General features: G+C 48.8%; 10 protein-coding genes across 10 annotated transcripts; 7 read left to right on the top strand and 3 right to left on the bottom strand.

Annotated features, from left to right (window-relative positions):
- Nucleotides 1-585: 585 nt before the first annotated feature.
- Nucleotides 586-2,290, top strand: PFICI_08489 (uncharacterized protein; the record flags this gene model as incomplete). The annotated part of the gene is made up of 4 exons (XM_007837070.1): nt 586-802; nt 853-1,552; nt 1,599-1,971; nt 2,036-2,290. 4 exons carry the CDS (start codon nt 586-588, stop codon nt 2,288-2,290), a joined length of 1,545 nt encoding a protein of 514 aa, XP_007835261.1.
- A 307-nt stretch (nt 2,291-2,597) lies between these two features.
- PFICI_08488 (uncharacterized protein) lies at nt 2,598-4,747 on the top strand (the record flags this gene model as incomplete). The annotated part of the gene is made up of 2 exons (XM_007837069.1): nt 2,598-3,402; nt 3,465-4,747. The coding sequence occupies 2 exons, from the start codon at nt 2,598-2,600 to the stop codon at nt 4,745-4,747; spliced, it is 2,088 nt and encodes a 695-aa protein (XP_007835260.1).
- A 235-nt stretch (nt 4,748-4,982) lies between these two features.
- PFICI_08487 (uncharacterized protein) lies at nt 4,983-7,745 on the bottom strand (the record flags this gene model as incomplete). Its single annotated transcript, XM_007837068.1, has 1 exon — nt 4,983-7,745. One exon carries the CDS (start codon nt 7,743-7,745, stop codon nt 4,983-4,985), a length of 2,763 nt encoding a protein of 920 aa, XP_007835259.1.
- An 810-nt stretch (nt 7,746-8,555) lies between these two features.
- On the bottom strand, nt 8,556-10,791 carry PFICI_08486 (uncharacterized protein; the record flags this gene model as incomplete). The annotated part of the gene is made up of 5 exons (XM_007837067.1): nt 8,556-9,003; nt 9,066-9,325; nt 9,385-9,676; nt 9,740-10,359; nt 10,414-10,791. The coding sequence occupies 5 exons, from the start codon at nt 10,789-10,791 to the stop codon at nt 8,556-8,558; spliced, it is 1,998 nt and encodes a 665-aa protein (XP_007835258.1).
- Nucleotides 10,792-11,469: 678 nt separating this feature from the next.
- PFICI_08485 (uncharacterized protein) lies at nt 11,470-13,179 on the top strand (the record flags this gene model as incomplete). The annotated part of the gene is made up of 1 exon (XM_007837066.1): nt 11,470-13,179. The coding sequence occupies one exon, from the start codon at nt 11,470-11,472 to the stop codon at nt 13,177-13,179; it is 1,710 nt and encodes a 569-aa protein (XP_007835257.1).
- A 1,330-nt stretch (nt 13,180-14,509) lies between these two features.
- PFICI_08484 (uncharacterized protein) lies at nt 14,510-15,889 on the top strand (the record flags this gene model as incomplete). Its single annotated transcript, XM_007837065.1, has 2 exons — nt 14,510-15,290; nt 15,357-15,889. 2 exons carry the CDS (start codon nt 14,510-14,512, stop codon nt 15,887-15,889), a joined length of 1,314 nt encoding a protein of 437 aa, XP_007835256.1.
- Nucleotides 15,890-16,106: 217 nt separating this feature from the next.
- On the bottom strand, nt 16,107-17,449 carry PFICI_08483 (uncharacterized protein; the record flags this gene model as incomplete). Its single annotated transcript, XM_007837064.1, has 2 exons — nt 16,107-17,081; nt 17,141-17,449. 2 exons carry the CDS (start codon nt 17,447-17,449, stop codon nt 16,107-16,109), a joined length of 1,284 nt encoding a protein of 427 aa, XP_007835255.1.
- Nucleotides 17,450-18,303: 854 nt separating this feature from the next.
- Nucleotides 18,304-20,159, top strand: PFICI_08482 (uncharacterized protein; the record flags this gene model as incomplete). The annotated part of the gene is made up of 4 exons (XM_007837063.1): nt 18,304-18,311; nt 18,388-19,076; nt 19,159-19,555; nt 19,664-20,159. The coding sequence occupies 4 exons, from the start codon at nt 18,304-18,306 to the stop codon at nt 20,157-20,159; spliced, it is 1,590 nt and encodes a 529-aa protein (XP_007835254.1).
- Nucleotides 20,160-20,922: 763 nt separating this feature from the next.
- PFICI_08481 (uncharacterized protein) lies at nt 20,923-21,550 on the top strand (the record flags this gene model as incomplete). The annotated part of the gene is made up of 2 exons (XM_007837062.1): nt 20,923-21,246; nt 21,338-21,550. The coding sequence occupies 2 exons, from the start codon at nt 20,923-20,925 to the stop codon at nt 21,548-21,550; spliced, it is 537 nt and encodes a 178-aa protein (XP_007835253.1).
- A 904-nt stretch (nt 21,551-22,454) lies between these two features.
- Nucleotides 22,455-24,056, top strand: PFICI_08480 (uncharacterized protein; the record flags this gene model as incomplete). Its single annotated transcript, XM_007837061.1, has 1 exon — nt 22,455-24,056. The coding sequence occupies one exon, from the start codon at nt 22,455-22,457 to the stop codon at nt 24,054-24,056; it is 1,602 nt and encodes a 533-aa protein (XP_007835252.1).
- Nucleotides 24,057-24,760: the final 704 nt, after the last annotated feature.

Raw genomic sequence — 24,760 nt, 5'->3', positions numbered from 1 at the left:
GAGAGAGTTAGATTGCCACCTGATTTTATTCTCCAAAAAGCATCCATGTACCAAGCCCAACTCCAAAGTCATTTCTAAAAGTCATTTCTAGGCATGTTTCGAGTCTACAGTATGAACAGGCGGGCGATCGCTTACGTGCTCGGTCAGTGGGCGCAAGACGGAGCAAGATGCCCGTGAGCGATTATGCTTGAATGTGTTCAGCTGATCCTGGCCAGAGAGGAGACATAGTATCTCGGAGCAAAGTGTTTCTTGGCCCGAGATCAATCGCCCGAGCATAGAGGTACCGTGTAACAATGTTTGTGCGAATGCCATACCCCGGATTGACCATGCATGCGCCGTGGGGAAGAATGAACCCCGCAAAGTGTCTCCCCTAGGGTCCTGCACCAACAGCACGGTGCAAGTTGATTTCAGAGGGTGGTCAGCGATATCGTGTCAATAGGTTCGAATTTAGGGATAAAAGCTCGAGGTGACCTTAATTTAATTCAACCGTGACAATGATTACATTGTTTAGCCAGTGACATTCATTGCTCCTGCGCGCAGAACGTCAAAATTCCTGCGCGACATAACATGATGGCAAGCTCAAGCATGAAAACCACCGCCGCGCCACCGTCTGAGCAGGCACAGAATTCATCCGAACAGACAAATGATGCAGTCCTAGCCTCAGAGTCTCGTCCAGTGATTAGATCACCAAAATACGCCTGGCTTTACATCTTTGATTGGTATCCCTCTCACTACTCTCCGGGGGAGAAGAAGTTGTTGAAAAAGCAGGACTACATCATTCTTCCGCTATGCTGCCTAATGTGTAAGATGACATTCATTTGTAATGTTGCAAATAGCGCTAATTGCTTCAAGTCTTTCTGAAATGGCTAGACTCTTCCAACATCAATACCGCCTATACGTCGGGTATGCGCGAAGAGCTTCACATTGTCGGAAATCAGTACTCTCTCTTTGGCACATTCTACAATCTCGGATACTTACTTTTTGAAATTCCATCCATGATGCTCATATCACGACCAAGATTGTCTCGCTGGTACCTTCCGACGATGGAGGTCTTGTGGTCCATGTTGACATTCATTCAGACCAATCTTGCCAGTGACAAGCAAATCTTTGGCCTACGATTCTTACTAGGAATTTTTGAGACTCCAGCAGCAACGGGTAGCATTTACATTCTCTCTTCATGGTATCGAGCAGATGAAATGTTCAAGCGTGCCGGCGTTTGGTATGTATCGAGCAACCTTGGCAGCATGGTTGGTGGCTACCTCCAGGCAGCCGCATATAAGAATTTGAATGGTGTCCTGGGCAGATCTGGTTGGAGATGGCTGTTTATTATTGACGGCTGCATCAGTATGCCAATTGCCATTGCTGGATACTTTCTATTCCCTGGATTGCCGACGAGCCCACGAATTTGGTGGCTTACTGAAGATGAACAAAAGCTGGCTCAAAGGCGTATGCGAGCCGACGGTGTCAAGAATCCCAAAAAGATTGGTATCAAGATGCTTAAAAGAGTATTCGGTCACTGGCACTTTTACGTTGCGGTCCTCACATATATCTGGTATGTGCATCTCTTTCTATGCGCAATTCATGCTCATACCCGACAGTTTTCAATGTACTTCATACGTAGGTGGTCAGATGAACATCTGGCTCAAGTATGAAGCGGACACGCATGGGACGTATACTATTCCACAAGTCAACATTTATCCGACAGGAGTCCAGGGAGTTGCAATCGTCACAGGGATTCTGGCCACTTCGTTTTGTATGGTGTATCCCCTCTGGGCGGTCATGACAGTTGTCGCCAGTTGCTTACTATTCTCAAATGTATGCCTCCTGATATGGGACATTCCTCTTGGTCTACATTTCACATGCTATTACCTCTTGGGCATGACTTCGTGCGTCACGCCAATCTTGTTTCCCTGGGTCAACATTGTCATGAAGGATGACAATGAAGCGCGCAGTTTCACCACGGGAGCCATGGTAAGCCAATAATTCTTGTTGTAACTCGTCGTTCATAATCAGCTGCTGACAGAAATAACCTTAGATGACTTTGGGCTGGGCTTTCTTCAGTTTTTATCCCATCACCGTCTTTCCCGTGTTGGAAGGCCCCAAATGGCGAAAGGGCTTCACGGTAAATGTCATACTCATCCTGACATTTTGGGCATTATTTATGCTTGGTCAAGTTCTGTGGAAACGAGATCAAAAGTCAAAGAAGTTCAGTGATCTAAGGGATGAAGAGGAAAGCACGGAAACAAAAGACGAAAAGGCCATGCATGTGGAGATTGTCAGGGAGGATTGAGTTGTTTGTGCCACCTTCATTATCATGAAAAACTCTTGAATAGCACGGCCTTTTGGTTTGCGGGGAGGTTCATACACTCAAGAAAAAAAAAACGTTCAAGTGACCCTTGAGACAGTCAACCGCTCCGTACACAAGGAGTTTCACTCGCTATAGTATTAGTCCGAAGTCCGAGTTGGAGCCATTTTCTGGTTTCCTTTCCACCTACCAAAAGTACAAATATTCCTTCGTTGTGCGTATGATCTTACCATTGGGCATACTAATTGCCTTGACATCCTTCACATCTATTACAACGCGCGTTTTGGTGATGATGCCTCCTCTTGCTGGCTTCTCGGATAACCCGTTTCAAACCCATTCAGATCTGATCACAGCTGCGGTTGCCCTCATTAAACCTCTGGAGGTATACAAGTCGAATGGTAAAGCTCGTATCAAAATTGCCAGCTCGAGCGGCGCAGGATTCAGCGAGACAGCCGCCCAAGTTGAAGGCTTTTCCAGACCACTATGGGTAGTTGCCCATCTCCTTGAACTGGAATCAAAAGGATGTGTGCCAAATCTTGCCCAAACGGGAGTAAATCTGCAATCATGGGTTCTTGGCCTCAAATCCGGAACCGACCCTTCGTCGAATGAATACTTTGGAGATCTCGGTGATTTCGACCAGAGAATGGTGGAAATGGAAGCAATCGCACTGTCAATCCTGATTTCGCCTTCAAACTTTGCCTTTCGGAACGACGCCTTTGCTAGGTCCAATTTAGTCAAATGGCTGTCGCAAATCAATAGAAGAAAACTTCCCGTCAACAACTGGCGCTGGTTTCGAGTTTTTGTCAACTTGGCCCTTTACAAGGAGCTCCAAGTCCCGCGAGGTCAAGTGCAACGCCATCTTGATGAGGACTTGGCAATTCTTGACTCTTTCTATCTGCAAGATGGATGGTCTAGTGATGGCACATGGGGAGAAGAGAGAAAGCAGGCAGACTATTACTCTGGAAGTTTTGCAATTCAATTTGCACAGTTGCTCTTTGTCAAGTATGCTACCGAGTTTGATGCAAGCCGGGCAGATCGATATAAGCAACAGGCCAAGGAATTCGCAACTCATTACTGGAGGTTTTTTGACACCAATGGTAAGTCAGTTGAATGTATGAATTGATTAAAAGCACAGCACTGATTTAAGACGACATTACAGGCGCTGCAATCCCATTTGGGCGGAGCTTGACTTATAGGTTTGCTTTTGCAGCGTTCTGGTCGGCTCTCAGTCTGGCAGAGGTTGAACTTCTCGCCCAATTGAATAATGTGGGAGTAGTGAAAGGACTATTGCTGCGGCATCTGCGATGGTGGGCAAAGCAGCCTCACATTTTCAATACCGACGGAACATTGAACATCGGCTACACGTACGCGAATCTGTTCATGTCAGAGGACTACAACTCTCCTCAGTCGGTATACTGGTGTCTGAAGAGTTTCATCGCCGCCGCCATCCACCCGGACTCTTTGTTTTGGACGTCTGAGGAGGCACCACATCCGGCAGCTTCGGGTATCCCGACAAAGATGCAACTCATCTGGCCAGCAAAGCAGATAGTATGCAACACCCCTGAACATCATTTTCTGCTTTCCTCTGGGCAGTCCACGAGAAAGAATCATCGTTCCCGGGAGGCAAAATACTCCAAATTTGCTTATTCCTCGGCGTTCGCATTCAGTGTCCCCTGCGGCGTCTCTCTTGAGCAGCTAGCACCTGATAGTGTGCTGAGCCTCAGCACCGACGGCGGAGAGACCTGGAAAGTTCGCTGGGAACCATTCAACGTTTCGCATGAATGCGTTTCGTTCCGTAATGAGCAGCTCCCGGTTTTAGTGAGTTCCTGGAAGCCATGGAACAATCTGAACATCATTGTCGAGACGAGATTGTTCTCGCCACACACAGCTTGGCCAGGTTGGAGTTTGCGCGTGCACACGCTGCGCTGGCTTGCAGAGAGATGCGTTCCGGATCAGCTTATCGCCCTCGACAGTGGTTTTGCCATCTCGTCCCAAACGCGCCTTGGGCACTCGATCTTTGAGCAGCCTTGCACTTCAGACTTTTCTTCATGCGCTACCAATGAAGGATGGTGGAAAGACGACATGAGCTGCTTGATTGTATCGGAAGCTGGCGCAAGCGGGACAGTGGATCTAACACCTGAATTTCTACCCCTGGGCCCTAACTGTACCCTGCACCCAGAGCGCCAGGCAAGGATAATCAAGCCAGATGCCAACACCAATCTCTCAGCACAACGAACTCTTTTGCCATCATCGCAACACCACTTCAGTGCGGCGCATTCGAATTCCCAAGATTCTGGGGGAAAGACGGTTCATCATATTGTGACTGGTGTTTTTGCTGCTCAAAGCTCCAAAGTACAATTGTCGAACGTATGGAGTTTGTGGCAGAATCGGCCATCTGGTAGCCTCGATCCGTCCTATGGAACTTTGACTCTCGGGGGTTAGCCTTTGTTGGAGCAAATACCACAGCAGTGCCAGGAGCGCATCCAAGAGTGCAAAAGCTTGAATCGTAGCAGAAATAGAAAAACATTACCATTTTGGCATACAGCCATTCTCAAAATTGTTCTCAACAAAACTACCAGGTAGGTATTTACATAGATTAACCTCACATCCTATAAATCTAGGCAGTACACGGATTTACACCCAGTAGTGTTCCAAGCTTCTATTGCGGCTTGCTAGCTTATTGGAGCGAGCTCCCCACGTAGTGCAAGTTCTCAATGGCAGCCAATCCATAAAGTGCAGCATCATTGGTAGCAAGCCAGCCAGCATCATCAATGGGAGCCAAAACAGAACTATTGGCAATATGAACAGTGGCCCATGGTGACGTTGACAAAAGCCCGTCTTTGTTGAACTCGCTCCAGGCACGCGCTGCAAGTGTCTCGTTCTGGGTTTTGGAAGCGAGGTATGCTGTGAGACGTGAATGCCCCTGATACAGGCTCAGACCGGAAAATTTGCTGCCATAACGAGCCGCTTGTTCAGCACTACTAGCTCCATAGTAGTAGCAGTATTCGAGATACGCGTCGAGAAATCCTTCCGGCAGGTCACCGTCGGTGTGATCATATAATTGAGTAATGATTTCTTGCAGACCAAAGACGGCATCGAGATGCGACAGTACGGCAATGCCGTTGTTTTCGGGGTCAGTGGGTGGTGGTGACCAGGAACCGTCGCTGGAATTGTACAGCGCTTCACCCGTGACGAACCCATACTTGAGCCCTACTATTCCTTCCATGCCCTTGTACAATTTGGCTTTGGCTTCTTCCCAACGGGGACCGTGTCGTTCCCACTCCATGAGCCATGCGCCCACAAGGCCGATCCAGTCGAGACCAATATTGATATACAGAGCCTCACGATCAGGGACATATGTCACATTGGCTGGTCGTACCTTTCTTCTAGCATCAACCAGGTAGAAAGCTTGCTCGGCATCCAGAACACCGTGAACTACGTCACCGATGCGTTCATCGCCCCCAGAGATGTAATAGAACGCCTTGCGATAGATTGTTGTCGAGATGCGGATCTGTTTTGCGCTGTCGCCCCAATGAAGAACACCATGTCGCGTACCTAGACCTGAGAAGTTGCCAATGTGATACATATCCACCTCGGAAGAGTGTCGTACTTGGGCCTCAGCAAACCGGAATACGTCTGAACGGCCAGTTCTCAAAAAGTATGCCCAGAAGAATAAATCGGGCGACAATTCTGAATTGTCCCATGCGTAGCCACCAACATCGTAGCGCCAAGTGTGTCGATCCGCGTCATATGTATGCATAATGTCTCCGTGGTCCCAGTACCCATACCATTTGCGTTGTTCGACTTGTCCTTGATAGTATTGTATGAGGAAATCCAGATGCTCTTCAATAGTCTCTGAAGCAGTAGAAGAGTTGTCCGGAGTGCTCCAGTACGTTCCAATGGCTTTGGTGTCCTTGAGGTAGTCGGGTTCGGCAACTAGCAGGGGAGGCTCATTCATGTAGGCCGCAAAGTCTGCCAGGGCATCGGAAGAGGGGGTAGAGTCAAAACCAAATAGAAATACTTCTGATGTCCTGGCAACTCCATACGGAGTGTCATATCCTCCCTCCCAGTCCTCGTAGGTGATATCCAAGGCGGCAAGTTGTTCAGTATAGGTATCCTCTCCCATGGAATCATGGAATGGGCGGAGGTCCATAGCAGGGCCTGCTGGACTGTACAACCACAGTGTGATTTGACCTACATCACTGGCAGCATTTCGAATGTCCAAACCAGTCGGGTAGCGTTTCCAGAAGTCGCGTAGGCCGATAGCTAAGCCGCCTCCAAGGGCACCACCAAGATATGCAAGCCCTTCAGAACGATTGCCACCTGGAATGTTGATCCAAGTGTACCCGGCCTTTGTGCGTTTTTTGAGAGTGAATCCATCAGGAGACAGTTGCGTCAGACTGTAGTCACTCCACGAGGGGATCCATTGTATTGCTGATGACACTCGTGTGTCCCAGGTAGTGATATTAGGGGTTTCCTCGCCCTGAATTTGCGCAGCACGAACCGCCTGTCCAGGGTCTCGTCGGAGACCAGTAATGCCCTGGACTGCTTCACTGAGGAACCCCCCATCAACCCCGGCCAAGCGAACGTGGCGGTTGTAGAGTTGGTCGGATAATGGAACATCAAAGCGTATTCCAATACCTGTGATGAAGTCTTTTTCTTGATCTCCGTCATATATTACCGTGTGGACAACTCTAATTGCTTCGGAATCCTGGTATAGATAGAATCGGAGAGTAAACTGTAGCCATGATTGATGCCCACCAGCCAAAGAATGGTGTCTGCCCTTGACAGTCACCAGGCTGCGCACGTCGTTTTCTTCGGTCACGGTAGTCTCCTCAATTTCGCTCTCAAAGGCCAACTTGTCCGGTTGACTTCCGGTTGAATCATCGTCCACAATCGAGGACTGGGATTGGAGTACGAGCAAGCCGTTCTGGCCAATAGTCTTGCCACTGGCGCTTTCGATAGAGCTAATCAAAACAGACCCTGACTTTTTGAAAGTGGCAGTAATCTTTCCTGTGTTGACCGCAATGTCGTCGTTGGACTCAGTGACTATCAGGCCAGTTGCTCTGCGCTTGGAGGTGGATTCCGTCAAGTTGGAGGCAGCACTGGACGGCTTCACGACATATTCTTCCGACACAGACTCTGATGCGCCAATCGCATGTCCAGTCCACTTGATGGATTCGTCGGGCCAGTATGCAGTGATCCATGACTGGAGTTGGACCTGATCGCCTTGTGCATCGGCTGCTGCAAAGGTGGTTGAGTTTGCAGAAAGTTTTCCACGAGGCCAAGGCAAGCCAAACGTGGTACCCAAGTTCACGCTTGGTGCTCCCTCAAGCCAACGAACTGACACCTCGTCAACAGTACCATTCAAGATACTTTGCGAAAAGGCCAGGCTCGCAAAGCCTGTGACTGCGACCAAATAGGAAACGGCACAATGCATTCTGCTGATTGAGTCGTCAAAAAGCGCCTACCAGTACCTCGATATATCTTACAAGTTACAACATGGCACAGTCCTCGAGTTTATGTAGTCAGTGATCGGCTATAGCCATATCTGATTCGGGCTTTCGAGATTCATTATGTGGAATATCTATGCAGGAGCTGTATCCGTCAATCCGTCAATCCAGTCAGACAGGGGTCAAACCGAGCTTGGGTTCTCGGTTCGCAGTAATTTCACCATTAGGTACAGCAGAAATCTACCAGTGTTGAAATCCCGGCCGACAATACTGCTTTTTTGACGTGACCTAATCTTGCGTCATGCTCCCTGTTGGCTAAGGGGGTCCCGGCAAAAAGGCAACCAAGAGGCCGGGCCACTATGTCGCGGTTGAAAGCGAGATACTCTGTATATCCACGAATTAGACATTCCCAGCCAGGCCTGTGTGCATGGGTGCTTCTGGATCCAGTCGTTACCCCCGGCTGGCATTCGGCCAAGCCTGCTCGGTGCATATTCATGGCAGCCCCCGCAAGCTACGCTTGCAATAGCAGCGCCATCGGCTGCAAAGCCATGGCGGATAGGTGTCGCGTCAACTTTGATGCTAGGCCAAGACGAGCACGGAGTAGTAATACACCGAGACAAAGTCCGATTCCACTGTCACGATTGAATAATTCCTCAGACTCTTTGCTACAATTCTGACTGTACCATTATCCTCCGGATGCCACCATTTGCCGCTAAACTGTCCACCAAGCACCAGGCTCAAATGTCGCTGCCAAGCTTTTTTTTGCAATAATACATGTGCAAGTGACATGAAGAAACTCAATGTTCGCAGAATGAATATGTGTTCTCCTGCCATCCACCTTGGTCTGTCTTGAGGAATGCAGTGCGAGCCTCCATTAGCTTTAGCCTGTGTTCCTTGGCTTCTTGTAACGTCATTGGTAGCGAGTCTCGAGCAGCGTTGAAATGATCGCGCACCATATTTCTCAATTCTGGCGGCAATGTTGTTTTCTCCTTTATGGAAACATCTGGAGCAAGGCCTTTTTCTTTCAAAAGTGTCAAGATTTCGGGGGGCATCTTTTTAGTTGAAACTTTCTGCGCTTCGATCGAATCTCCAAAGACAGAATCAATCCACCAGTCCGACTGTTGCGGAGGCACATTGGCTGTCGAGACTATGCGCCAAGTAGGGTCCACGAGCCACAGCGCAATGAAGCGGCGATGGCCAGCTTTGGTCGGATCCTCCAGCTGAAAAGGGGACACTCTGTGTTGACTAGCTACAAGTATCAGCCGCCTCCCTCAATATCAGCATCATGAATGGATAAAAAGACCTACAATACGTTCGGAAACGCGAGGATTCTTCCTTGATTCGTGTGAACGCTGCCATAGTTCTGAATACAAGGAGCGTTGGAAGGCCCCAACTCTGTTCCATAGACCTGCTCTAGCCAGTGATACTCATCCTGCCCAATATCAAGTTCTTCTTGCAGTTCATCCGATGTCCGCATACGGAATGCAAGACTGCTGGGTGAAATATTCTCGCTGTCTACATAGAACAGGGCCGTTGCGCAAATGCGCTCATTCATTTGTCCTTCGACCTAAATTGGTACAGAGTCAGAATTCATTATTCGGTATCCTTCAAGGACGTGAAACCCACGTGCCAACCTCCTGCTGGAAAATCAGGCTTCTCTGGCGTAAGCTCTATAGACGCCATTTTGACAATGACTTGGAGACCAGAGTCACGAAACCTCTGTGCAAGCCTGTCCTTTGATGCAATTGTATAGTTTATCTCTTTGTAGGAAGGCTCTGGATTGACTGGTTGTCGTAGATAAACCCATTTTTCAGCATCTTGGGGATGATATTCGCTTCCGTAAATCTCTGTCCAATCCATCCCCACGTCTGCAACTTCCCGAGGGTCAGAAGGGAACCAATGCTCGGCATTCCAGTCGCTATTATATGTTAGAGTTGTCCATTGGTGATATCAGGTCAAGGGAGGCGGGAAGACTGCGTACTTGGGATCATCTGGGTAAGGAAACCTTGAACTGCATCTTCCTGGCTGAACTGCTGCATTGCTATTTTTGTGAGTGGCAAGACACTGATCCCAAGCAGGAAGCGTTATATCGATGAGCTTCTCAATCGTGCGATAGATAGAGGAGTATTTTTCTGGATGAAGGTTATTGATGTAGCTGGTAAACTTGACGGAACCATCCCCTTGGAAAGCAAGGTTTGATGGCAGCCATTGGTACGTTTCGGACCAATACTGAGCTTCGTCTTCTGGAAGCGATGGAAATATGTCCCAATCTTCCTTGGGAATGATATCGCCCTTTCCAGCCCATGTCCCGATGGCATCGCTGACACCAACAACCTCGTCCTTTAGAACTCTACTGCGTCCATATACCAGGGGATACATGGATGGATGCAGTAGATCCTGTACCTTATCTTGTGATCCCGGATGCCAGTCGGGGTCTGCTGACTGTTCTCTCTTGAGAATGTCAAGAGCGTCGCGCAAGGCCGTATGAAGGGAAGAGGGAACTAGATTGTCTGCCTTTACAATGGACGCGCAGGCGTCGAGCGTGGGTACGATACCAGTCTTTTCAAAGTATCTAGCTTTACTTTGAAGTTCCTTGATACACTACGAACTGAATCAGTACATGCCACTGGCTGACATGCAAACTCTGTAACTCACACAATCAAAAGAATTTTGGTTCATGATATCCTTTAGCATTCGATACTCAGACTGAGGAGGTGCATCCAAAAGAGTAACCTCGTTTTTGTGATTCCACTTCTGATGCTTGGCAACCCTCGCTAGGGCCCTGAACTGCTCATCTGGAATTGCTAGAGCTTCTTCACGCCATTTGGATACAATCGTATCATCAAAGACCTTCTTGTGCCAATCTTCCTTATCCGAAAGTCGATCCATGATGCTCATCATGGCGAGTTCTCGGACAGGAAGTATATCAGACACGGTATTTTGGTAGCTAGCGAAAAGACCAATGGGATAATTGTCTTGCTCGTTGCCACAGTATTGAAGGGGGAGACCGAGTCCCGGATATTGCTTGGGCATGTTTGGCGGCGTTGCGGTGCGTCCCGTCTTTTGCAGTGACACAGTTGAGAATGATTTGTCGCAATTCCTTGGGTAATGACGATTCGTCGCAATTCCTCGGGTAATGACAAGACACGTGTCTAATCGTAGAAGAAGAATGCGATGGCACACAGCAGTCGTATTTATCCTCATCTTCCCATCTCATAATGACAACGAAAGGTCAATGTTAATCACATTTCCTCCCCTTGGTGGGGTATGTTGCCTGCTCTGCCTAACATTTGGCGGGGGCGGAATGGAGGGAATTCTAACATGGGTATTACCTAGGCAACCAGCGCTCTAAATTGGCCGTCTAGTGGTGGATTCACGAGACGGCACGTAAATGCCAAGAAAGGCTATTGGGTGACTTGCCCGTGGAGGGAAGCAATATAGGTCAATTCATATGGGCGTTGCTTATATTGATTTCTAGCGGAGATGTTGTCTAGTACGTACCTACTGTGCTGAGCATGGCCACTGGAGAGCTATCGTTTAGGTAGGTAGGTAGGTAGGTCGGTATTGTAAGAACTAGCGGCAGCTGATCAGCTTGCGGCCGCCGCCTCGCATTTCACTCGATAGGCAGACGGGGACGAAGGCATTTAATGACGAGCAATCAGGAAGCAAGGAGATTTTATCAATTTCATACTTTTTACTGACAGTGCGACCATGGTGGGCATATTGAAATTACCCAACAGAGGGCCTTACGATCCAATGTACGATGACCTAGAAGAACCAGAGGATGGAATGGTTCACAGCCAAATGCCGCCTGACGAAAAGTTTTACGAGGACCCCGACTTCTACGATACCTTGGGGCGCTCACTAGTCGAGCAGAGAAAGGTTTTTACTGTTGAAAGGTCGGCAGAAGAGCAGATAGACATGGTTCACGCTATTCTCGAACAATGTCCAACCGGTCCCAGCGGTGTCAGTCGCGCATGGAACGTTTGTCTGGAAGCAGCAATCAAGAATGCCGCAACGGTCATGGAATATCTGGTCAAAAACCAGAACCTGCACGTCAGGAATGCCCCCGAGCAGGCCTTGGATCTCAAGGTCGAAGTCCACATAGCGGCATCAATGGGAAACCTGGACGTGCTAAAGATCTTGATTGAGCGCGCTGGGGCTGACATTAATGTCATTAACAACCTCAGAACACCGCTATCTATTGCTGCCTTGAATGGAGAGATTGACACGGTCAAGTGGCTCATTGAGCACGGTGCCGACTGTACGGAAGACTCAGAGACACTGATTCTTTCTTCACATGGCGGCAAGGTCGAAATTTTGAATCTTCTGCTCGATCATGTGACGGAGAAAGAATCCGATAAACCCAAGACGGCATGGTTCGATAGACAAATGTTGGGCAATGCAGCATCATCTGGCTCAGAGGAGATGATGAGATTTGTCATGGAACTTGGAGGCTACGGGACCGCAACTGAGAACAGTGAAGAACAGCGCGAAGCTGCTCTAGAAGCTATCCCGCGCGCGTTCAAGAATGACAGGACGAATCAGGCCTGTGTCGATTTGGCCATCAGGAGCGCAATCCCAAAGAATGGGGCCGGCGATTTCATCCGCAGTGACAATGCTCTAGTCTTTGATTGCTTGAAGTCAGCCGTTTCCAATTGTTGTATCATAGCCAAGCCTGAGGACATGCGCCACATGCTTGAGTTGGTGCTGCAATGCACAAAAGTAACCAAGGATTCGGCACCATTCAGTCAACTACTCGTTAAGGCCATCCGTGGGTGCTACCATCCCAAGTCTCAAGCCTGCGCAAAAGAGCTGTTGGACCATTGGGGGGCTTCGGCCAACACAAATGATCCCAATGAGGATAATTGTCTCCCGCTCGCTCCGGCTGCCATCTCATTTGGGGAATTGGATTATGTCAGATTCTGGCTTGATCATGGTGCTGATATCCATCGAGCGACCGGCCCGTTTTCCAACGGCCCGACCGCGCTGTCATGGGCAGTGAGGCTGGGCAATGTGGAGGCAGTCCTCTTGCTTCTGGACCGCGGCGGTCCGATAGATTACATTGCTGGTGGGCTAGAGAGACAGAAGAGGCTTTGTGTTCGGTGTACGGGAGAATTGGGTGTAGTCTCTCTTTTGGCGGCGGAATCTGTCAAGAGCAAAGAGGACGACTGGGATGGAGAGGATGGAGCTGACGATGGGAGTGTTGCGGATGGAGTCAAGAGCATTGATAGTGGGACAAATGAGGATGATGATGAAGATGACGAGACAGACTACGCGCCTGGGGCAGACGAGGTGGTGATTGAGTTGGCACAAGTCACGCAGGCTTGGTTGGAAAAGATTCAACTGCGGCGTCCCGTGGCGGATTTAGCACAAGATGGAACCGGTCGACCGGTCAAAGAAACAAGCAATAGTGAATAGAATAGCGCCAGGGCGAGCAAGAGCCCAGTATTTCCGGAGACATCACCAACCATATCTACTGATTTCAGTTACAGCTCGATCGCAGCATCAATGGGTACTCGGGGGTGGGACCATGGGTAAAGGAGAGCCTTTATGAATTGAGTGCTGTCCACAGCGCGATGCACATGGTGGTTGGGTCTTGCTGTTTACAAATTTGACTAGCAGCCGTCTTCTTGCAGGTATGATGCCATTTCAGGGTAAATGACAGCGTTCCGAATTATAACTCCGTCCTTATTGAGATGAGTCCCAACCGAGGAAGAAGAAAAAACTCTTGGCAACAAATTTGACTAATGTGGCTTGTGTCATATTCGAGATATAATAGGTTCCAGGATACAGTGACCTCGAAATTCAGTGACATGTAGCCATTATGTTCATGTTGCTTATAGGGGTTTACCTAAAATTGGAGAGCGGACATGTTGCAAGCACATGAGTTTGAAGCCTCCGTTGGGGTTTAGATAGGTACGTACCTAGGCGGCACCAACTGTGTAGAGTCGGTCGGGTGGCTGCGACCTGCTCCAGGGCTGGAGCTAGGTAGGCTGGGGTCGGATTAAAAGGCTTCCGCTTCCGCATCACAGTGCGCCACACGAATCTTTTCCAATTGTGCCCATTCAATGTAGGGTCCGCCCAGTGCCCGGACACGGTAAGCGCCCAGGTGGCTGGGACCAGGCAGAATTCATTGGGCCCATTCGCTCCTCTTGCGCTTTGTGTTGAGGTTCTCACGACAACGCATCTGCCATCTTTGCACCGTCTTTGATTCATTTCGAATTAATGCTTTGCTCAAATCCCGCCATTCTGCGCAGATTCTGATCTCGCCGAGTACGGCATAACAACAGGGTCAGTCCCAAGGAATGTCGCGCGAAAGTGGACATCCGCGCCGCCCGCTGGACCATGACGACACGGCTTTTTGGCAAGACACCATCGGTCATCCTGCAATCAAGGCCATGATAAATGCCGACTTCTACCCAGTTGAGAGTACGCTCCCTGGAAGAACCGGGGCCCTGAGAGGCGTCCCCCTTCTCTGCTGATTATCAACACACGCAAGTGGTCGAAATTCACGAGAAGGGGGATGGCCGGACAGCAGATACTGAGATGCTCCAGCCAGTCGTGGTTGTGGTCTGGCAGTGGTGGCGGGGACATCATATGGCCGCAGTTCGAGTCATTCTCTCTTTCCTCCTTTTGCTTCTACCTCGAACACTCCGATGAGACATGCGCCATTCTATATGCCGCTTTGGAAGTGACGCTTTTGTTGTAACCAAATACTCACATTTCACAGGATTCATGTAGTCCCGCGATGGACGTTCCAACCGACTCGGACTATAGCGAAGACGACACGCGAGTTACCAACCATTGTATTGATTTGAGGAATGTACCGGCTCTTGTAACGTGGCGAGATTCTCGCGGCGACATTCAGTCACTGGCAGATCTTCAAGTCGGCCTGGTCTACAGGACTGATACACAGAAGGCACTTGTAAAGCTGCACACCAACACGAAACTCAAGAAGGGGCCGGCCAAACCTACAATTTTTCTATTCATCGACCCGCACAAGATACGGTCCCTGGAGTATATTGATGGGAATGGAGCCGAGTCCGACGAGGCTGAGAAGGATCAGGGGCGATACGCACGAGGACATCTCAATACCAGTACTCACGGTCTGAAATTCACGTTGCGAGCCTCGCCTACATTTGTCGTCCCAGCCGAGTATCCTTTTCAATTTTTCCGTGCCGGTTCTCAAAATGTGTGGAGGACGTGGAGGAATTTTGCAAGAGACATTTCTCAATTCACTGTGCACTTCCCATCAAAGACGGCGCGTGTGACGCCGCTATCGGCGTTTTGCAAAATAGCATCAACACCAGACACTCTACTTCTCTTGGAAGACACCATTGCAAGTCTCTACGGTGGCAAAGGTGGCAAGGTCGTCAATCTCAACGCCGATGAGAGTGATGGTGGAGCGGGTGGGGTCGGAGCGACATGTGATGCGGCGTCTTCGGAAAACGACGCTCCTCCAGCATATGTGGAAGATGTTGCTGGGTCAAGCATATCTGCCGTTGCACCTCCACTATGCCTATCACCTGGTAAGCCCAACTTGACCTTTCAAGACTATTTTTGTGCGCTATAGACTGACCAAATACCATCTATAGGTCCAGGACAACGGAAGCGGCGTCGCATGTCGAATGGCTGTGGTTTGGATGAAAAGTCCACTGCCAGAGATGAAACCTGCAGTACCGCCACTGTTCTTCAAATGATACTAAAGCTGCAAAAGACTGTTGACGAAGGAAGAGCAGCCCAAGATGCGGCTCTAACCAAAATACTAGCCAAGGTAGACACCATAGAGAGTCGACTAGATCGCCTGGAAGCTCAGCAGCGAAACCTGCTTGAAGAAGTGGAGACTCAAGTTGAGGCCCAAGTTGATCCGCTCTGGGATGAATTGAGCGCAAGACTCCAAAGTCAAGAAGATAGAGAACACGACTATATTCGGGACATGATTGAAGAGTCCTTTGACGAAAAAATAGACGAGAAGATCCCCGATGCCGTCAACCAGTACTTCAGCACTGAGGACGATGCTGAGATCTTGGCCGGTGGGGTCATTGGCGAAAAGATTAGGGAAGAGACGCGTGCATATCTACGCAGTCAGCAGTTCACAGGTCACTTTACAATTGTTCATAACGAATAAGATACGTCCTGTTGGCAATACAATACCTCTTAGTCCTATACAACAGACACTGCTTGTTACTTCATATTTGAAAGACGCGCCAAAACTCTGGAATGCCACGTTGCTGTTTTCAGAAGCTCCCGAGATTCGAAGGTAAACATCACATCCACTATTTGAGCACTCAAGAAGCATCTGGGATGAGCTTGGGATAGATGTAGGCAGCAAGAATCTAGTTTGATCATGTTTTATGTCCATCAGGCAGATCTGAGTTTACTTTAACTCCACTACGCTGCTGGATACCTCTGATTGCCGTCCTTGCAGCGAGGATTATTTCATCTTCGTTTATAGAACAAAGACTGCCGTCCTCAACCATAAAGGAGCCGTCGATCATGACATGTGTCACATCCCTTCCTGTACAGCATCCCACTACCAAGCTGACTGGGTCCATTCCCCAGGTGGCGTCTGGGTCCCAAGGTGCCGCCCACACCTTGGCAACATCCAAGACGACCAAGTCAGCCTTCTTGCCCACTTCAATGCTACCAATGTCTTGGTCAAGGCCTAGCGCTTTTGCGCCGCATATTGTGGCCATTTCCAGGGCTTCCTGAGCGCCAACAACTGTGGCATCCAGCATGGCCCCTTTGTGGACGATGGAAGCCAGGTGCATTTCACGAAGCATATCATATGAATTGTTGCACGGCGCTCCATCAGTGCCCAAGGCCACGTTGACGCCTGCCTCCAGCATACGTGGAATGTTTGCGATCCCGGATGCAAGCTTCAGGTTGCTTGTCGGATTATGAGCCACAGTCGTGTTGCTCTCCTGTAATATCGGAATGTCAGCCTCGAGGTCGAGGTGACACATGTGCGCTAGAATCGTCTTGTGCCCTGCCAGCTCCGCATCGCGGCAAAATTGCATCGGAGTTCGCCCCTCGTAGACTTCACGAAAGATTGGCAAATCCCGGGGTGCTTCGGCACAGTGCATCGTGATTCCGATATCGTGGGCGCGACATGCACGGCCTACCTCGGCGAAAGACGCAAGCGGAGCGCCTCGCGGAGTGCCACATGCCGCCCATACGTGTATCCTATCATTACTGCCACCATGAAAGGTGGCATGCGCAGAAAGCAAAGACTCGATAGACATTGAAGAGAGATCTTTATCACGTGCATCCTTTATTTTGAGTGCCGGATTCGTTTCGACAAATTTGACCAGCTTGCCCTGCATGACTCTGTCAGTACACTGCTCCGCAACGAGTGTTGGATCAACCTGTTACGAACCAGACATGCTCGGATCCCCATCTCAGACACTGCTCGCACAACGTTGTCAATTCCGCTACCATGCGTCAGCATAGCCTCCAGAAAACATGTTGTTCCACTGAGAAGCATCTCAGCAATGGTGGTACGTGCAGCAATATAGCCGTCCGCTGTGTCTCCTTGTCCCCCATATGCCGCCTCCAATGGCCATATACGATCGCAGAGCCAGCTGTGTAATGGCAGGTCTTCAGCAAGTCCACGAAGCAGCGATTGAGCCAGGTGGGCATGCGTGTTGATCAGACCTGGTATAATGATCCTGCCTGGCAGCGACATGATTCTTGTTCCCGGTGGAAGTCTTTCTGGCGCCTCGGAGGAGACGTGAACTATCCGTGAACCAGACGTGAGAATACATCCTCTGCGAATGACCCTGCGTCGGGGATCAATTGTAATGATGGTAACATCTTTCAAGAAAATTGCGCTCTCTTGGTCTGCCATCTTCCAGATCGAACAATAGTAATATCAAGAATAACACTCAACCAACACGAGCTGCTTCACATCAGTAAAGCTAGTAAAGGTCTGCTACACAGGAACTTGCTGCGCAGAACGCAACCACTGCGTATAATATTGCCTGTACGGAAGTAGTACGTACCGCTTTGGAGACAATTTGAGGCCGCGATAAGCTGGGTTGTCGTGATATAGGTAAGCGGCGTTCCCCGGGCCGCTTCTATGCATTCGGAGCAGTTCCGGCTAGATAAGGTCACCTCCGCTATAGGAGCAGCTGGGCCAATGAAACTCGGCAAATTGAAAGAACTCAGGCTCTAGAGAAACGAAATAATCGATAGCTTGTATTGAATGGCCTTGAGCCATGCATAAATCTAGTCGACCGTATTTGACCCGCTCATGGCCGAAACCCATTCTGATTGTCTACTTGGTCGTGCATATAAAACTTGGCGTTTGATGTTGCTCTGAAAGTGTCATCATTATCTGAGGTCTGATTGTTCTTAGAAATCAACCAGAGCACGAGATTCACATTGTCGGGTAATGACTTCGTCTACCCACGAGAAAAGAAACCCCACGTCCGGCGAAACCCAGCTCGCATATGCCGCGACGGGGGTCGGACAGGTAACTGATTCAGGTTGGAAAGAAAGAATAGCTCATCTGAAGTGGTACTTTACGACGAGGGAAGGATGGCTTGGTGATTACGTGAGTACCTTTTCTTGGTGTATCTACGCATGACATGTTCCTGGCTTTCCTGTCAAATGTGCTCATAGCAAGCTACAGGACTACCTCTATCTCATCACCCCAAACATCTGGCCATTGAATAGGAAATACAAAGGGTACAAGGCTCCCTTCTATGGACTCAATGATGAAGTACCCATCCTGCTCACCATCATTCTCGGCCTACAGCACGCGCTATGCATGGTTGGTTCCATCGTCTCACCGCCGTTGGCCATTGCAGGCGGCGCCTTTTACTTTGACTCTGCAACTACGCAGTACCTGGTGTCGGCTGCCTTTATTACCACGGGGCTTGCGACAGCCATGCAAGTGACCCGAGTCCATATATCAAAGACACCCTTTTACATCGGTACCGGGTTGCTTTCTGTCGTTGGTCCTACTTTCGATATTTTGCCCATTGCCTTCACCTATACAGACATGCGTTATAATAATGGCACCTGCCCGACAGCAGCTGATGGCACCAAGTTGCCTTGCCCAGAGGCCTGGGGCGCCATTCTGGGTTCCATCCTTTGCACCGTCTGGGTGCAGATTGCCATGAGCTTGTCCCACCAAAGCTGCTCAATAAAATCTTCCCAAAGGTCGTTATGGGAAGTTTGTTATTACTCGTCGGCATATGCTTGGTGGGAAATGGAATGGACAATTGGGGCGGCAGTAGCAACTGCCACGACGGTTCTGGTTTCTATGCTTTATGCCCCGATACATCAGCCCCTCGGCCATTACCATGGTATGTCAAACAGAAAAGGTCGCGTCAGTTGACGATGAAGGCTGACGTTTATTGCTTTCCAGGGGAGATCCTAACTTGATAGGCCTAGGCTTCACTGTGTTTCTAGTGATTGTCCTCGTTGAGCTTTTTGGGTCTCCGCTGATGAAATCTGCTTCCGTAATCATTGGTCTGTTTGTCGGTTGCCTTATGTCTGGTCTTGGAGGATACTGGTCAATGACCAACGTGAATGCGGCACCAGCTGCAACGTTTCTCTGGGTTCATACATTTCCCTTGTCTGTCGATGGTGCACTGATATTGCCTTTGCTTATCATGTTTATTTGCGAGGCTGTATCCTGCATGCCTGACATTCTGGCAACTTCGGAGATCAGCGGTGTTGAGATACAAGGCACGGAATTCAATTCGCGTGTGCAAGGAGGGATTCTCTGTGACGGTGTTGGTAGTTTGGTGAGCGCTCTCGGAACAGGTCCGCCCATGGTCAGGTAAGCTTTTCGCATTTCCACCTACATTCTCAACGGCTAGTGACCGCAAAGTCATTTGCTTCAATGATGCTCGCGTAGCTTGTATCGCCCATGCTGATATTTTCACAGTCAAGCTGGTAACAACGGAGTCATAGTGATTACTGGCTGCGCCTCACGACGTGCTGGGTGGTGCGCCTCGGCATTCCTGTTGTTGATGGGCATCTTTGGCAAATTCGGTGCCATATTCGGCGCGATGCCTCCATCCGTTCTAGGTGGCATGCAGGTTTTCCTTTACAGCTCAATTGCCGTCGCAGGTCTGCGGGTGCTCGGCATGGTTCGTTATACGCGACGAAACAGATTCATCCTAACTGTTGCACTGGGCATCGGGTTTCTCGACGTCACCAGATCTGACTGGTGGGACAGTATTTTGACATATTCAGGCTCTAATGTAGCCCTTTCCGGTTTTGAACAGGGCCTCAACCTGATTGTACAAACACCCTTCATTATTGCAGCAGTACTGGGAGTTGTGTTGAATTTGATTCTGCCAGAAGATGCCAGCCAAATGGATTCTATGGCTGGTGTAGAGCATAGCAGGCTAAGCTTACCGCACCATTCACACGATTAATTACAATAAGGACAATTTTAGAGTAAAGCCTCCAGGAGATCTGGTTTGCTTGGCTGTATTGGTTCAACATCAAGTTCTCATAATTTGCTATGTATGATCACTATCTACTCAGCAACAGAGACAGCTACGTCATTGAAGATATTATCAATCATTTAATAACATTTGTTATTGTATCAAGTCTCATTTGTATTCAATTAGTAGTGTTGAATCAAAACCGACTTGAGATATGACAATAACAATGATGATCATATTTGGAGATTTTTGGATTGACGCTACTTCGAATCTGTTCAGTCTTATGCTTATGTGTGATGAGAATTAGAACAGTCCCGCATGATCATAAATTGGCTGAAATTTTGCAGAACCCACACGAGTTCCAGTCTTCCCATGATCTGATGGCGTCAGCTATCGTGGCGTCAGCTTGATTTGTCTTCACGGAGTGCCCGCATTCGGGATTGATGCGTATGACCAATACATAGAATATCATCATTGGAGCAGTCAGCCTTTCAGCTCTTCCAATAATGGCGATACTACAAACCTTGTTTCACGCAAAATGATCCTGAATGTAAGTCTGTTGCTTACGATGCCTCGAATTGGTCGTCTGATAGCCTAGTATTCGCGCTGCGGATGTCTTTGTGGCATGGCCTGACAATGGAGTCTCCCTGCAATACATAAAGGGGGACATTCGCTGCTAAACTTGTGAGCTCGATACAACATCAACAACAAGATTCAGCAGCAGCGCACACACAACATCTCAACTATCACTATGGGTTTCACCTCGTACTCCGGCCCCTCTGGGAATTTCCCACCTCAATCGCAATGGAAGTCTTTTGAGGAGATCTTCAACATCAACAAGCCCGAGATGCTCAGGACTGGCAACACGGGCGAGGACGTCGGCCGCATATGGAATGCAGTTCTTGAATGTGCCAAGATTGGTGTGGAAGAACGCGTTATCTTCTGTATCATCATGCAGGAAAGTACCGGCAACGTCGGCGTACGCACCACCACCAACGCCGATGGACACTTTACCGCCGGCTTGATGCAGTGCGATGGCTCGCCAGGTTTCCCGGGACAACACGGATTGAGCCAGGTATGGTTTCTTTCCTGAGCCCAACGTCTCAAGACTGGGGGGTAGCCACACGAAGGCAAATGCACAGATTAGTTAATTGTTGTCTGAACAGGAACAAATCACATCCATGGTCCGAGCTGGAACGAATCACTACAAGGCCAATCTTAAAGAGTTTGGAAACGCTGATAATGCCGATACCATTTACAAGGCTCTGCGTGCCTACAACTCTGGCTCTGTCAACGTCAACAATCTCAGCGATGGCCGTGGTGCTACTGCTAGTTATGTCAGCGACGTTGCGAATCGTCTCCTAGGACGTACAAACTGAGTGTAACGAGGCACTTCGGATATACACTTCAGTCGGTAAAAGGTCGCTCGTTAGATAAAGACATGTAAAGCTTACAATATGAATCCCGATGTGCATATTTTGCTCCAACGTTGAGGTTGAGTCCATTAATATTGATTAATAATTGTGGCTCCTTTTTTGCTGCATTGTGATTTGCTTGCACCTGAGCTTTTGCGAATTAATGCATACGTACACAGTGTTTAATGGACAACTTGATCAACTTGGGCGACTTATGCTACACGAGTCAAGACAAGATTGCTTAGTATAGTTCCCTCCACAGTGATGGAATACGATGGAAACTAGGTATACGGAATAATACCGGCCATATTACTTGCCCCTGTTGCCTGCTGCCTTAAGAATGCGGGGAATAATGGAGAAGAATTGGGGAGAGGATTGCGGGGAGACAAGGATGAAATCAAATAGTCTTGTACGCTTGGTGTAGCTTCACGCTGGATGTCGGAACCCGAAGGCACTGCCTACGGAATACCACGAGTAGATTGCATACTATGGTAGTATGCTAGCTGCAGGACCGTGCTATAGATCCTTGGATCGTGACCCACTTGTAAACCAGTTTAGTGTGTGTGCAGTAGCAAGAGGATTCCTGCCTGCCAGCCCCGGTAGCTTTAATCGCGCAACCAACAATTGACGACAACCGCCATCAATTGCCGAAAAGCGTCCTGTGCCATCCGGCAATGATCAATCGGTAATGATCGGTACGACGGCGGTGAAAGGCGGTGGTGGCCATGGCAAGCCAGATAAGGATCAACAGTGCCAAGGAATTGCGTTGTCAGCAAACCAATGTAATAAAGGAGGATGTCCTCAACCAAATCGTCAACATGAGTTCCAGGGTCAGGAATCAAAGAAACCGCGAAAATTGAGTGTGACAATGATGATCCTCTTCGCCAGTACACTCCTTGCCTTCCTCTGTCTACGTGTTGGAGCGACTGGGGAAACGCAGAACGATGCAACGTTTGATGAAGCTTGCGCTCAGTTGGGGTCGACCGTCTTTTCCCCAGAGGTCAAGACGTTGTCAGCAGAAGTCCTCCCTGCCGGCACGACTTTGATCGTTCCCGGCCTTGACTCATCATGCACCAACTCGACAACCATCGCCGCCGATCTTTGTCGCTTGAGCTTAAACGTCACAACGTCGCCTCGTTCTGATGTGTTGATGGAGGTTTGGCTGCCTCGAAATTGGACGGGCAGGTTCCTCTCAACCGGTAACGGGGGAATCAATGGATGTCTGAGCTACGATGATATGGCATATGCGACATCACTTGGATTTGCTACCACTGGCTCAAACAATGGCCACAGTGGCCAGAACGGTACCCGGTTCCTCAATAACATTGAGGTGATCAAAGATTATTCATACCGCGCAATAACGACATCCGCGGCTGTTGGGAAAGAAGTAACTGCGAGTTTTTATCAAAAAGGTCATACTCGATCATACTATCTGGGTTGCAGCACTGGCGGCCGACAGGGTTTTAAGATGGCTCAGGATTTCCCTGAAATATTCGACGGAATTGTGGCCGGCGCTCCTGCTTTCAATTTTCAGGGTCTGATGTCCTGGTCCGGTACTTTTCACTCCATCATCAAGAGGGGTGGCGCAGACGGATTTCCTCCGGCCTCGACTTGGTCTGCCGTTGATGCCGAGCTTTTAGCTCAGTGTGATCATCTGGATGGTGCAGTTGATGGAATTCTCGAGGACCCGTCCTTGTGTAACTTTCGTCCCGAGGCCCTCATCTGCCAAAACGGTCAGAATACTTCGACATGTCTCACAGGCAAGCAAGCAGACATGATCCGTCAGTTCTTGTCTCCAGTTTACGGAGTCAATGGCAGCTTTGTCTACCCTCGCATGGAGCCAGCCCCTGGATTCCTCTCCTTTATCAATTCGAGTTACAGTGCAGCCCAGTTCTTGTACACCGACCACTGGTTCAAGTATGCGTTATACAATGACCCCAACTTTAACACGACTTTTCTAGGGCCGGATAACTGGAATTACGCGTTCCAGAACGATCCAACCGGTGCTCGAACGTGGTCAGGTGATTTGACACAAATGGCGGCTCACGGCACAAAGTTGATTCACTATCATGGCCTGCAGGATACATTGATATCATCTGCTAGCTCCAACACTTACTACGACTTGGCTTCCAGAACAATGAGTCTCTCAAGTGATGGATTAGATGATTTCTACCGCTATTTTCGCATCAGCGGCATGGGACATTGTACCGGTGGCATTGGCGCAAGTGCCATTGGAAATAGAGGAGCAAATACCGCCAGCATTGACCCTGCTCAGAATGTATTAACAGCCATGGTTCGCTGGGTCGAAGAGGGACAAGCGCCAGAAGCTGTTATCGGAAGCAGGTTTCGAAATGGCACCAAGGCTCTTGGAGTAGAGTATACAAGATCACATTGCAAGTTTCCCCTCAGGAATATGCTTAAACCTGGCGGAAATTCGACTGTTATGGGTGATTGGGAGTGTGTTGTATAATTATATATTAGTTAGCTCACACAATTGCCTTAAGTAGCCGCATAACATGACAGTTGCCCTTGTTACTTCAAGTATGAATGTAGCTTGTGTACGAGTTACGACACTACAACACATCGAACATTACGGTGATTATTCCGAAAATTGATCACTATAACTATATATTTAATCACTAATGTGTATTGGCACTTACATGAATGCGCTTAGGATTAATATCGTCGAGTGAAAGCATAGTTCAACTTGAAATGAAAAGGGTATGGGTCATTGAGCAACATCATAATGAACTTATGTTTCTGTACTAGGTAAACAAAACACTTATCTTACAACAGAGGCGTGGTCTACGGTGCAAATGTAGTGAATAAACAGAATGGCAACTACGGTTATTGAATCTCCAGGTGTAAACAGCCGTACCCGAGGAGATCATTAGAAGTATTAATTTAGCACTTATTTTGAGCACGTTTCTCAAAAGTCTCTCGTGGCGCATCTGGCTATCTGCTCTTCGCAACTTAGCATAACCTAGCAGTGTCGCACTTAGGCACAGGACTAGTTTATGAAAACATATGAAACATGAGGAAGGTTCTACATTTCACGAGTGGAAAGAAACAAAATGGGAACAGCCGAGCACTTATGATTATAAGTAGGTACCTGTCCGGTAGGCCGGATACGTTCCGCGGAAATGTAGTATTCCGAACCTAGATCCACTTGCC

Source organism: Pestalotiopsis fici (assembly GCF_000516985.1).
Source record: "Pestalotiopsis fici W106-1 unplaced genomic scaffold PFICI_Scf_5, whole genome shotgun sequence".
NCBI lineage: Eukaryota > Fungi > Ascomycota > Sordariomycetes > Amphisphaeriales > Sporocadaceae > Pestalotiopsis > Pestalotiopsis fici.
This window is presented reverse-complemented; position numbering and strand designations above follow the sequence as displayed.